Source organism: Aricia agestis, chromosome 19, assembly GCF_905147365.1.
Source record: "Aricia agestis chromosome 19, ilAriAges1.1, whole genome shotgun sequence".
NCBI lineage: Eukaryota > Metazoa > Arthropoda > Insecta > Lepidoptera > Lycaenidae > Aricia > Aricia agestis.
In genome coordinates this window covers 10,846,948-10,859,356 of record NC_056424.1, presented here as the reverse complement: position 1 = coordinate 10,859,356, position 12,409 = coordinate 10,846,948, and the positions used below count along the sequence as shown (strand labels likewise).

Sequence of the window (12,409 nt, the reverse complement as noted above, 5' to 3'; positions counted from 1 at the left end):
AACTTGTGCACTAAATGACTTTTGCAAAGATCACGGCAGTTGATTTCTGACAAATAGAGTATACTGTATCGTTTAGCGTGTTATTGTGTATACAAGCAATTCTATCATCATTTTAGGCGCTATTTGGTGCTTATTGTTTGTACCAACAAAAACATCCATCTGAATCGCACATTATAAACCTAATATCCACCTTCAGTAACAATAATAAAGTGCATTATCGCTTAAACTGTTCCTCATATTAAGACCTATGGTTAGCATCATATAATAAAGCCAACAATGGAAGTTCTAATCATAATAATTGAGAGTTCATAGGAATAAAAGTTATAGTTATTACTGGTAATAACACTGCCACGACGTGTACGGTCTCTTTATGAGACTTCATTTCCTCATGCCCATACAATATTTTCAGTTCACGTAATCCTCTTCATCATCATCCTTTGTGATAATAATATTTATTACTGACAAAACGGACACCCGATTTTACATTATATTAGTATTTAGAAGAGTATTTTAGTACAACTTGAAAGCACTAGTGAAAACACTTGCACTACAACTTGAAATACAAATTAAACCCAAGTATCGTTTAAATGTTTCAACTAAAGTATAACCTAAATAGTACTTACTTTAACTTTAACCATAACAAAATGTCAAATGAACTGTCAAATCCCTAGTAAAAGTCCATAATGGACGCCATAGCACATATTTGACGATAACTTTAACCTTATCTATAACTACGCCTCTGGTGCATGCAACCTTCGATGCAACCCACCCTAAGATAATATGCACATCGACACTTAGGTTCAGACCAAATTGGGTTGCAGATTTGGGTTAAAGTTTAAAACAAAAGGTGACAAAGGTATTGAGTTTTATAATAAACACGGTTGATGGCATCTGCTCTTATAACCCAGTAAAACGGCCAAAATGACACCCCAGGTCCTAGGAATGGATCAGGCGCCGGATTGACTTATGCACATCTGACTCATGGATCTACTTAGTTGCCAAATAAGCAGGTGCATGGGCGTACCCAGGTTCTGGGCCAGGGGGGGGGGGGGGAGGGGGGGGGGGGGGGGGGGGCAAATTACCCAGGTTCTGGGCCAGGAGGGGGGGGCAAATTACGCAGGTTCTGGGCCAGGGGGGGGGGGGGGGCAAATCAGACTTTTTATAAGCTAGGTGCTTATAAAGAATAAAAAATTAATAATTTTTAGTTATCAAAATATTGAATTGCAAACAAATAACAAAAAATCGTTTTATTATTTTTATTTTTATACATGAAAGTACTAGATAATATACTTAGTAGGGACGTCAACATGATCCAGGGGGGGGCAGCTCCCCCCCCTTCCCCCCCTTTGTACGCCCATGAGCAGGTGATTAGTTTTTCTTGTCCTAAATAAGGAAACATTTTTTCCAACATATGAATCGAAATCGCAACCATTAACTCAGGAATACTCTGTGCTACAGTCACCACACCACGTTAACTATAAGACAAATATAAGGAAGTTATCTATATTTTCCAGAGAAAGTGAACATCAGCGACCCATCAGGCGCGGAAGCGAAGGCCCGTATTTACTACGACGCCTGCATAGACACCAACGAGACCATAGAGAAGCAGGGCGAGAAACCGCTAGTCAGCATCATCAAGAAGCTCGGTGGATGGCACATCCTCCCCAACACACTCATCTCGCAGAGGAAGTGGGACCTGCAGAGACTGCTGCAGGATGTGCAGAACGAGTGAGTACGCACTGTATAGCTATAGCCTCATCAGACGCAAAGCCTTATTATACAGTGCGTTCAGACTTCAGAGTGAAGCTGCGGCGAATAGATAAAAGCCATTGCGTCTGTAAAGGATGTACTATCAGAGAAGTTGATTCCTAGGCAGATGGGGGATCTACGTAATTTGGTCGCATTACGTCAAACAGATCACAATTACCAAATTGACATGATCCCACCAATTGACGTTGGTCTGTCAACTGCCTAGGAATCAATTTCCTCGATGGTACATTGTACAGGTTCTCTCCGAGCAAAGTTGCCACATCAAATACTGCAGTGCTTTTCATTTTGGCGACGCGTACGGCATAACGCGCCAATCCTTCCTAGCCAGGAATTTTCAACTTTGCCTTACGCGAAGACAAATGATTTTCTGCGATTTAGTAGCCAAATATTATCTAATTTAATTAAAGTTAGAAACTTTACCAGAAACAGGTTTAAGTGTAATTTTTAATTTCAGGTACAACTTAGGCGGTCTCTTCAACTGGGCTGTGACTGAAGACGATCGGAACTCCTCTAAGCATGTCATAGTGGTAAGAAAGAATTAAAATTTACTTTGTAATATGTAGGGTTGCCATCACCCTTATTGCCGTCGCCGGTCTAGCACGACAAAAATCCCGGACATTTGGCCGAAATATGGCTATTTCCCCGGACACCCATTAAAAGTATTTGTGATTACGTGTTACCAATTTTTGCTAAAACATCTTTCTTTTCCAACAAAAATTGGTAAAAATTTGATTAACTTAAGTCCTTGAAATCTTACTTGATTTTGATCAAAGAAGAAAGAAAGTGTGTATGCTTAGCGAGTTTTTATCTTGCGTTTATTGCTGCCTGGCTAAAAAGTTGGATTTCTCTCAACAAAAGTGTCCGGATTTCACCCGGACACTTTTCAAAAACCCGGCCGGACGGTCCCCGGACGCCCTTCAAACTAGGACAAATCTGGGGAAATCCGGACGGATGGCAACCCTATTTGTATGCCATAACAGCGTTGCGTCGACGTACGACAGTACAATACAAGACCGTGCTAACTGATAGTGCAGTCACTAATTACCATCATCATCATCCCCTGCCCGCCTTCCATTCGTCAATATAAGACGACGCATCATGCTATAGTATTTTGTACTATACTGTACCTACACTATACAATAAAGAACCACCGCTGCGACACGCTCATAGCATAACTATAGCCCTGTAGCTTGTTACCTTGTAGTTTGTACAACTCTACTCTACAGCTTTAACGCCTCCGTGGTCTAGTGGTTAGAGCGTCGCACTCGACTCCGGAGGTCGTGGGTTCGAATCCCGCGTTGGAAACATGTTATTTCCAAGTTTGGTTAGGACAATGCAGGCTGATCACCTGATTGTCTGACAAGTAAGATGATCCATGCGTCGGATGGGCATGTAAAAAGTCGGTCCTGCGCCTGATCTCTCGCCAGTCGTGTCGGTCTTCCGTCCCACTGGGTTATGAGAGTAAAGGAATAGAGAGTGCTCTTGTGTACTGCGCACACACTTGGGCACTATAAAATTACTTCTGCGTACCTGGTGTGGTTTCAATGAAACCGGCCACCGTCACCGAAACCGGTGTGGGGAGTATTATTACAGCTTTAAATATTTTGTCTTACAGCTCGACCAAGGAGGACTGAATCTACCGACAAGAGACAACTACCTCAACAAGACAGCACACAAGAAAGTTTTGGACGCCTACTTAGAATACATGACTAGAATATGCGTTCTCCTAGGTGCCAATAAGACAGAAGCCAAGGCGCAGATGAGTAAAGTTATACAGTTTGAGACAGAGCTAGCGAACATAACTATACCTTCAGAGAACAGAAGAGATGAAGAGGGACTGTATAATCCGTATACAATTAGACAGTGGCAGAATGAAGTGCCTTTTATGAACTGGACGCTGTTCTTCAATGATGCATTTAAACTCGTGAATAGAACGGTATGTGTATCCCATATTATAACACCACCACAGTGTTTTGTCCTTGTTCTATATGTTAGAAAAGTCGTTTGACAGACAAGGACAGAAGATTGTACGATCGAAGATATTGATTCATAGGCAGTTGACGGACCTACGACGTTTGGTCGGATTATGTCAATTTAATACAATGTAATTCGTGATTCTGTCGGCTGGGTTTAAAATAACGCGACCAAATTGCATAGGTCCGCCATCTGTCTATGAATCAACTTAATCTAGTACATATCTATAACATTTAATTCAATATATTGACGACCTCTGTGGCTCAGTGGTGAGCGTGTTGGTAGCTCAAGCCGGGGGTCGCGGGTTCGAATTCCGCCGACGGAACAAAAAGTTTTCAATGTTCCCGGGTCTGGATGTGTATTAAATATGTGTATGATATAATAAAAATCTTAAATATATGTATAGTATAAAAATATTAAATATATTTCCGTTGTCTGGTACCTGTAACACAAGTCCTTTAGGTACTTAGCACAGGGCCAGACTGACGTGGTGTGAAGCGTCCATAGATAGATATAGATATAGATTTATACTTTGTGGACACAAAGTATAAATGTTATAGATGTGTTATGGTTACAAAGTGCCTCTTCTCATTAGAGGTGCTTATAGAAAATGACATCAGTTGCCAAGGTTGCCACTTGCCAGTTCCAAAGGCTAATAAAACAGCGCCATGTAAGGCAAACTTTTAACAACAACAATCCTAGACATTTCAATAAACTGAGTTGAAAAGTGTTCTTTTATAATTTCAGATATCAGACACTGAACGAATAGTCGTATACGCCCCCGACTACTTTAAGAACTTGACGAAAGTCGTTAGAAGATATAGCAAAACTGAAGACGATCAAAGGTAAGTTGTGTAAAGATAACTTAGGTTGGGTTGCACCAACTAACTTTAACTAAAACTGTAACTTTAACTATAACTACAGTGCAAAATGTCAAATCTTTGGTTAAAGTTAAATATGGCGTCCAAGGACGCCATATCCTCCGCTCATGCGTATATCTGAAAATTTTACTATGTTTTACAGTGTTATATAAAAAAGTAAACGCAACAGACATCTGTGAATTTCTCCGGTTAAAGTTAAAGGACGCCATAATTAACTATAACCATAACTTTAACTTTAACCACGCCTCTGGTGCAACCCAACCTTACCTTCTGGAGTAAGGAGGAAGGAGGAGCCACCAGAGTGTTACCTTCACAATTAGACCTGCATACAGAAATCAAGGAATTCTATTTAAACTGAGGCATCACTTTAAATAGAAGTCTTTGACAGAAATAAAGTAAGACGTGAGTGGCAGAACACAGTAACAAACAGTAAAAAAATGCCGTTATTTTTGCACAAAAGGTGGCTTTTAGGGCCGAAAAAAATATTTGAACTAATAAAAAAAACTGTGCATTTTATGTGTAGCTAGATCAATTAGCCAGGTAATAAAGTATTAAGTTACAAGGTTTGTTCGAATTATAAGGGAAAAAATCAGTAAATGTCAGTGGTCAGTATGTTACAAAATGTTAGTTATCGTATTCTTCAACTCGCCTCTTCAAATGGTATTTGCTTCCAGAGAGATTCTTCTCAAAGCTATACTCCACTCGGGCTAACTTGTCGCTAGCGGTCATTGACTCCCTGTCAAAAACTTGTCATTTTCCATATAAAACCACGATTGACAATATCTGACACTTCATTGTCAATCGCGGTTTATATGGAAAATGACAAGTTTTTGACAGGGAGTCAATGACCGCTAGCGATAAGTTAGCCCGAGTGGAGTATAGTTAACTTCCTGAAAAATCAGCTGTTGGAATCAATTATTTAGTTGTCCTAACCAATCAGACAATCGCGTTTTGCACCATGAAGGCGTCTCCTTGACTTAATTCCTAAATATAACTATGAATTATAAGTTATAAAGTCTATCTATCTCTCTCCATCCTTCATCAGCTCTTGTTGCTCTTCATAGCATATGTGCTATCTCTTTCAGGACGCTTACCAGCTACATGATGTGGCAGGTGACTTAAGAATTATGAATTGTACTATCTAAAGTCTATTCTTGTCTCTTTAGTCTTTCCATCCTTCATCAGCTCTCACGTGCTATTTTTCAGGACCCTGACGAGCTACATGATGTGGCAGGTGTCCCGCTCCCTGTCCACGTACCTGTCCAAGCAGTTCCGTGACGCGACGAAGATCCTGCGCAAGGCGCTGTTCGGGTCGGAGGGCACGGAGGAGTCCTGGCGATATTGCGTTACGGACACTAATAATGCTATAGGTGAGTGCCGAATCTATACTTTTGAGTGTAGGCCATTTTATTTCCGCCACACCATGTACTTTGTACCCCCGACCTTTCCGAGTCTTGCCCCCTATTATATAGCCTATATAGTCGCACCTAGGACGCGGCAGCGGAAAAAATCTGGGGCGTCCTATTTATAAATCCGGGGCTGCTATAGGTAAATTTCTATAGTTGGAACTTGAAGTATGATGGCCACAACAAACACTCTGCAACGTTTAACGCGTTCTTATTTTCCAAAACTCAAAAACTTTGTCGTTTGAGATTCGTTTGGCGGATATAGGTAATCGCACATTTATCAGCACACACGTACCGATTTAATTTGTTGTATGAAATAATGTGAAACCTCCCACATTCGTTCGCACCGTACGCGCCGCATTTCGTGTTCTATGCGACGCGTACGACGCGTACGTATAATGACAAATGTGCGATCAGCTCTCTTAGCTTTTCTCAAGGGTAAAATGTACTATAATTTGGTACAACTAGAATTCATGGTAGCCAAATTCCCCCTTCAGGCTTCGCGGTAGGCGCCATGTTCGTCCGCGAGGTATTCCAGGGGGAAGCGAAGACGCAGGGCGAGATCATGATAGACAACATCCGGACGGCGTTCAAGCAGAACCTCAAGAACCTGGATTGGATGGACGCCGAGACGCGCCAGGCGGCCGAGACCAAGGCTGATGCCATCACTGATATGATTGGTGAGTGCGTGGAAGCACGGAGCAATTTCGAATAGGACGCGCGTAACTTTAAGATTGGCATGTCAAACTGCAGGGGAAAATAGCTGCATGTGTAGTCTAATAATAAGGCGTACAATTTTGCCTAGCAATCCTTAACTTCTACGTAACTTTTACTGAACTCTCTTCATCACATTGCGCTACCCTTTGTTCCTGTCGTACTTCCATTGCGAATCTTCTGTAACATGCTAGAAGTCAGATTGGACGATCTTCTTGATCTTTTCTTCCAAGCTTTGTTATATCGCAATACAATAATCGAAGCAAGATTTCTATAGATTTTAGGGAATTATTTTAGGCATTGGCTACAATAATCCCCAGGTTTTCCGGACTACATCCTCAACAAGGAGGAGCTGGATCGGCAGTACGAGGAGCTGGAGGTGACCCCCAACGAGTACTTCCAGAACAACATCAACTTCAACCTGTATAGCCTCAAGAATGACCTCAAGAAGTTGGACCAGCCCGTCAATAAGACTAAATGGGGTAAGTAGTACTAGTCAAGGAAAAGGATATGCGAATGGTAACAATTAATACGAGTACGATTACAGTGACATATCACGTATCAAAGGGGATGCTTATGCTTAAAGCTAAAGACCTAAGTTTTTAGTCTCATTGGGAAATGCGTTTATGTTCCCCAGCGCTCTGGGTATGGCCCCCGGGGTATGTGGGATTGCCCGGGGCGGTGAAGGCCGCGCCTTGGCATATCCACTAAAACCCCAACGGTGTTCCTGCTCTTCCGCTTCAGAATGCTGGTTTTAAAATTCGTAACATCTGATTCGACTGATATACAGAGCTCAGTCAAGTGGTGGAAAATGCCGAAAGTTCTCTTTTACACAAAAAACCACCAAGTCAGCGACAAGCCTCAAGTCTATCACTATGGATTATGGAAAACGCTCATGGTTTAAACTTTAAACAAGGATTTTTTTTTCCATCAAAACAAGTAAATGAACCTTCCATCTGTCTCTCTCCAGGCATGACACCCAGTACCGTAAACGCGTACTACACCCCCACCAAGAACCAGATCGTGTTCCCGGCGGGGATCCTTCAGCTGCCCTTCTACGACGGGGATAACCCCAAGAGCGTCAACTACGGAGCCATGGGGGTGGTGATGGGACATGAGCTCACACACGCCTTTGATGACCAGGGCAGGGAGTATGACAGGTAGGTTGATGATAAGGGAAAACCCATTCACAGTGCTACCTAAACGATAAGCAATGTTTCTGGAATGTGGTCAAAACCTGGAATGTGGTCAATTTGACGACACCCAAACGTAACTTAACTATTTAGTAATCTGTGCCCAATCATTTACCAGCGACCTCCAAAAATGGACCCGGTTATTCCGTTGAAGATTTTTGTAAATTCTATCATTTTTGTTGATTGCTCAAAATTCCATCCATTTGTCTGCTTTTCGATGATCGCTGAAGCGCATATAAGACCGCTACATTGCGTACTATTTTTGTTAAAAAAATCATAGAATATTTTTTTATCTGTGCAATTTAAGACCTTATTGATTATTAGATATCAAGTTAATATAATCCAGCCTCCAGGATTCAAGCATTCTCTCTTGTCCATTTCATAGTAAACTCAGTATGTAGACAACACCTAACCTACATATAATAAAAACTATTTTATTCGTAGCAGTAAACTTTAATTTTGACGATGAATACCATTCTTCACAGATTCGGCAACCTCAACCAGTGGTGGAACAACGCGACCATAGCTCGGTTCAAGAAGCGCGCGGACTGCATCCAGCAGCAGTACGCCGGGTACTCCATGGAGGGACAGAACCTCAACGGCAAACAGACTTTAGGTGAGAAATAAAGAATCCTAAAGTACTTAGCACAAGTTAAGCTGGACAAGTAAGAGTTAGGCTAGCAGCCACAATGTCTTAATATAGCAGTATTACAATATTACTTTTAGATTAGGCTTCCTGGAAGGCAGCCTTGGTGCACCCGATCCCCAAAAAAGGTGACCGCTCAAATCCTTCCAACTACAGACCAATCGCTATAACCTCTCTCTTCTCGAAGATAATGGAATCCATTATCAATAGCCAGCTTCTTCGATACTTGGACGGCCAGGGATTGCAAAGCGACAAACAATACGGGTTCCGTAAGGGTCGCTCGGCTGGTGATCTCTTGGCATACCTGACTCATCGTTGGGCTCAGGCAATTGAGTCGAAGGGAGAGGCATTGGCTGTTAGTTTGGACATTGCGAAGGCCTTTGATCGGGTTTGGCATAAAGCGCTGCTATCAAAGCTTCCATCATACGGGCTGCCCGAGAAATTATGTAAGTGGGTCACTAGTTTCTTAGCAGACAGAAGCATAAAGGTCGTAGGTGACGGCGAATGCTCGGAAACTCAGTCTGTTAATGCTGGTGTCCCTCAGGGCTGTGTGCTATCGCCTACTCTATTTATACTGCATATCAATGACATGTTAGAAACCAACGGCATTCATTGCTATGCGGATGATAGTACAGGTGATGCTGTATATACCGGCTCCCCTAATATTTCTCGGCAAAATGTCACTGAGAGTCGAAACGAACTTGTGTCTAAGGTGGAGAATTCATTGGAGAAGGTCTCTGAATGGGGTAGACGTAACTTAGTCCAATTCAACCCCACCAAGACACAAGTCTGCGGCTTCACCACTAAAAAGTCACCAATGGTCGTTTATCCTCGTTTCGAGGGCACATCTTTAACCATCTCCCCTAGCATTGAGATACTTGGCGTCAACATATCGAGCGAAGTCCAGTTCCGATATCATCTAGAGGGTAAGGCCAAATTAGCCTCGAAGAAGCTTGGTGTTCTTAACAGAGCGAGACAGTACTTCAGCCCGGACCAACGCCTACAACTCTACAAGGTGCAGGTTCGGCCTCATATGGAATATTGTTCTCATCTCTGGGCAGGGGCGCCAAAATACCAACTGCTCCCTCTGGATCGTATCTAACGAAGGGCTGCTCGAATTGTTGACTGCCATAGTGTTTCAAACAGCTTGAACCCCCTGGAATTACGCCGAGATGTAGCTTCACTCTGCATCCTCTATCGGTTGTATCACGGGGAGTGCTCTGAGGAATTGTTCGGAATCATACCACCTGCAACTTTTCGCTATCGTCCCACGCGAAAAACATACCATCCTCATCACCTTGATGAGTGGCAGTCTTCCACAGTGCGTTTTTCGCGTAACTTTCTGCCGCGCACTGTAAAAGTCTGGAATGAACTGTCACCAGCAGTATTTCCGGACCGATACGACCTGCAAACCTTCAAGAAAAGAGCGTATTCCCTCTTAAAAGGCCGGCAACGCACCTGCAGCTCTTCTGATGTTGCGAGTGTCCATGGGCGACGGTAGTTGCTTACCATCAGGTGACCCGTTTGCTCGTTTGCCCCCTTATTTAATAAAAAAAAAACAAAAAAAAAAAAAGATTTCGCCCAAACAAAAACATAGTTTAGTTTACTTAAATAAATAGCGAATCTCTATTTATATAAACTAAACCTTGTTTTTGTTTGGGCGTCATTGATTTATTATTGTTTTGAATTTCGTACAAACAAACATTATCTGATAATGTTTGTTTGTAAGAAATTTAAAACAATATTAAATCAATGATGCTTAGGTATATGAGATAATGGTAGGCCCCCACTTCTAATATAGTTGAGTCCAATTTGAATAGCTCGTGTTGAGGATAAACGTTATTGAAACGAGACTAGCTACACAGGAGTTCTTATAAAGTGTTTGCTACAAGTGTGTCCTCCATTATTCTTGCTACTCAGTAGGACTACTGAGCGACACTACTGTCTACTAGCATAAAAATTGGCATCAGCCTGTTTATAAATCCGGGGCTGAGTGTAAACGCTCACTCACGTCGTTACTGCTGCAGAAGTATTCTCTGAATTTAATTTCACTGAATGTAAACGTCGCTTTATCTACTATTTTGGTGTATTAAAACGCACAACACAACCTGGCCAAATGCGAAATAGCGCAACGTTGAACTCTAGGGCTATGTTACCGTGGATCGATTATAAATATAGGCCAATTCCAGGCGAGAACATAGCTGACAACGGCGGGCTGAAGGCGTCCTTCCACGCGTACGTCGACTACAGCAAGACCGCGCCCGTCAACACCACGCTGCCCGGCCTGCGGTACAACCACCGTCAGCTCTTCTTCATATCGTTTGCCCAGGTAAAATAAAAAAATGAATGTCAAAGTATTTTTGACAGGTGACATAAAAAAGTGTCAAAGTTTTTTTGACGTTATAATGCGGTATTCATAGTCCAGTCCTCTTCAACTTACTCACAGGTTTTCTAGCGCGAGACCGAAACTAGAACTAACGTAGCCATGATGTATAACGCCAGAGATAGCCGTTTAACATCTTTTTGCTTTCAGTATTACTCATGTATTCTTTTGCATAATATAGTTGTCACATAAATAGCGCCATCTATGAGGCATTTTCGTAATTACAACGTCAAATCAATCGTTAGAGCCAGTCGCCAGGTAAGTGTCGTAACTCGGAAGTTTAGTTCGAGTGTATAAAAAACAAAAAATTGAAGTTTGTTTCACACTTCCTAACATTTGAAATATTCATCATCATCATCATATTATCAGCCTATAGTCGTCCACTGCTGGAAATAGGCCTCTCTCATTGAAATATTGAAATATCTCTTTCAAATATTACTAACTGAAAATTTTATATTCTAGGTGTGGTGTTCCGCGATGACCAAGGAGTCCACGAAGATGCAAATCGAGAAGGACGACCACACGGTCGCCAAGTACCGTGTCATCGGCCCCATCTCCAACCTGCCCGAGTTCTCCGAGGAGTTCAACTGCCCGCTCGGCTCAAACATGAATCCCAAACATAAGTGTGTGGTATGGTAAGGGAGCCCGAAATCCTTGATTTTCCAAACAATACTTGCCTTAAAAGGCCATTTTTCCACGTTAGGCCATGAAAACTAAGGTCTATAGACTATAACTCTATAATCATGAGCGGGCATAAGAGCCCTCTCTAAGGACTGTGATGGATAACGATGATTGCCATTTATAAACAAAGATACAACTCCATACGTTCCAGGCGCGGTCCGAAGGGGGGAGTCACGGGGGACATGACCCCACCCAAAATCTGGTCCGAATGGATAAATCTCAAAATCTTGCTAAATAATAAAAGGAAATTTCTAGCTACCCCATAGCAGCGACAAATATATTTTTTTAGTGTAGTGACTAAACTGTACTCGGCGAAACGAGGCGGTAGCATTGCTTCATATTCAGTTCACATCGAGTATGCAAAATACCATATCGCCCTTACACTAGGAACATCTGACACTTCATTGTCAATCGCGGTTTCTATAGAAAATTTTTGACCCCCCCCCCCCCCCCCCCACGCTGCTGTCTGACCCCCTCCAAAATGTTAGGCTGCGACCGCGCCTGATACGTTCGTAACCTTATTGGTTCATCATGGTCCAATGTTGAGAGCGAAGAATGAATAAGAATGCACGAATTGACAAATCACAATGATCAAATAAAAATGGAATTTATAAAGATGTGGTATAGTGAAGTACCTAATTAAATATTATTATGACGAAAGTAAGAGCATCGCTTCACCGCAGCTTGGCGACGTCAACACGGGTATCTTAATATTTTATTTGTTAGACTTAAGAGAAATATTAAATAGTTTGTAAGACAAA

At 42.1% G+C, this 12,409-nt stretch overlaps 1 protein-coding gene across 3 annotated transcripts in view; it reads left to right on the top strand.

The window, feature by feature from the left end:
* Positions 1 to 11,877, top strand: part of LOC121736549 (endothelin-converting enzyme homolog) — a 50,240-nt gene extending 38,363 nt beyond the window's left edge. For 2 of the 3 annotated variants that reach the window (XM_042127825.1, XM_042127824.1), the window contains 11 exons: positions 1,515 to 1,728; positions 2,225 to 2,297; positions 3,386 to 3,706; positions 4,492 to 4,589; positions 5,832 to 5,995; positions 6,529 to 6,711; positions 7,066 to 7,227; positions 7,716 to 7,905; positions 8,424 to 8,554; positions 10,774 to 10,913; positions 11,430 to 11,877. In XM_042127825.1, coding sequence (XP_041983759.1) covers positions 1,515 to 1,728; positions 2,225 to 2,297; positions 3,386 to 3,706; positions 4,492 to 4,589; positions 5,832 to 5,995; positions 6,529 to 6,711; positions 7,066 to 7,227; positions 7,716 to 7,905; positions 8,424 to 8,554; positions 10,774 to 10,913; positions 11,430 to 11,606 — 1,853 coding nt within the window. In that variant the 3' untranslated portion in view covers positions 11,607 to 11,877. The remainder of the gene's footprint in view (positions 1 to 1,514; positions 1,729 to 2,224; positions 2,298 to 3,385; positions 3,707 to 4,491; positions 4,590 to 5,831; positions 5,996 to 6,528; positions 6,712 to 7,065; positions 7,228 to 7,715; positions 7,906 to 8,423; positions 8,555 to 10,773; positions 10,914 to 11,429) is intronic. The other variant, XM_042127826.1, reaches the window with a different exon arrangement.
* The last annotated feature ends 532 nt before the right edge of the window (positions 11,878 to 12,409 follow it).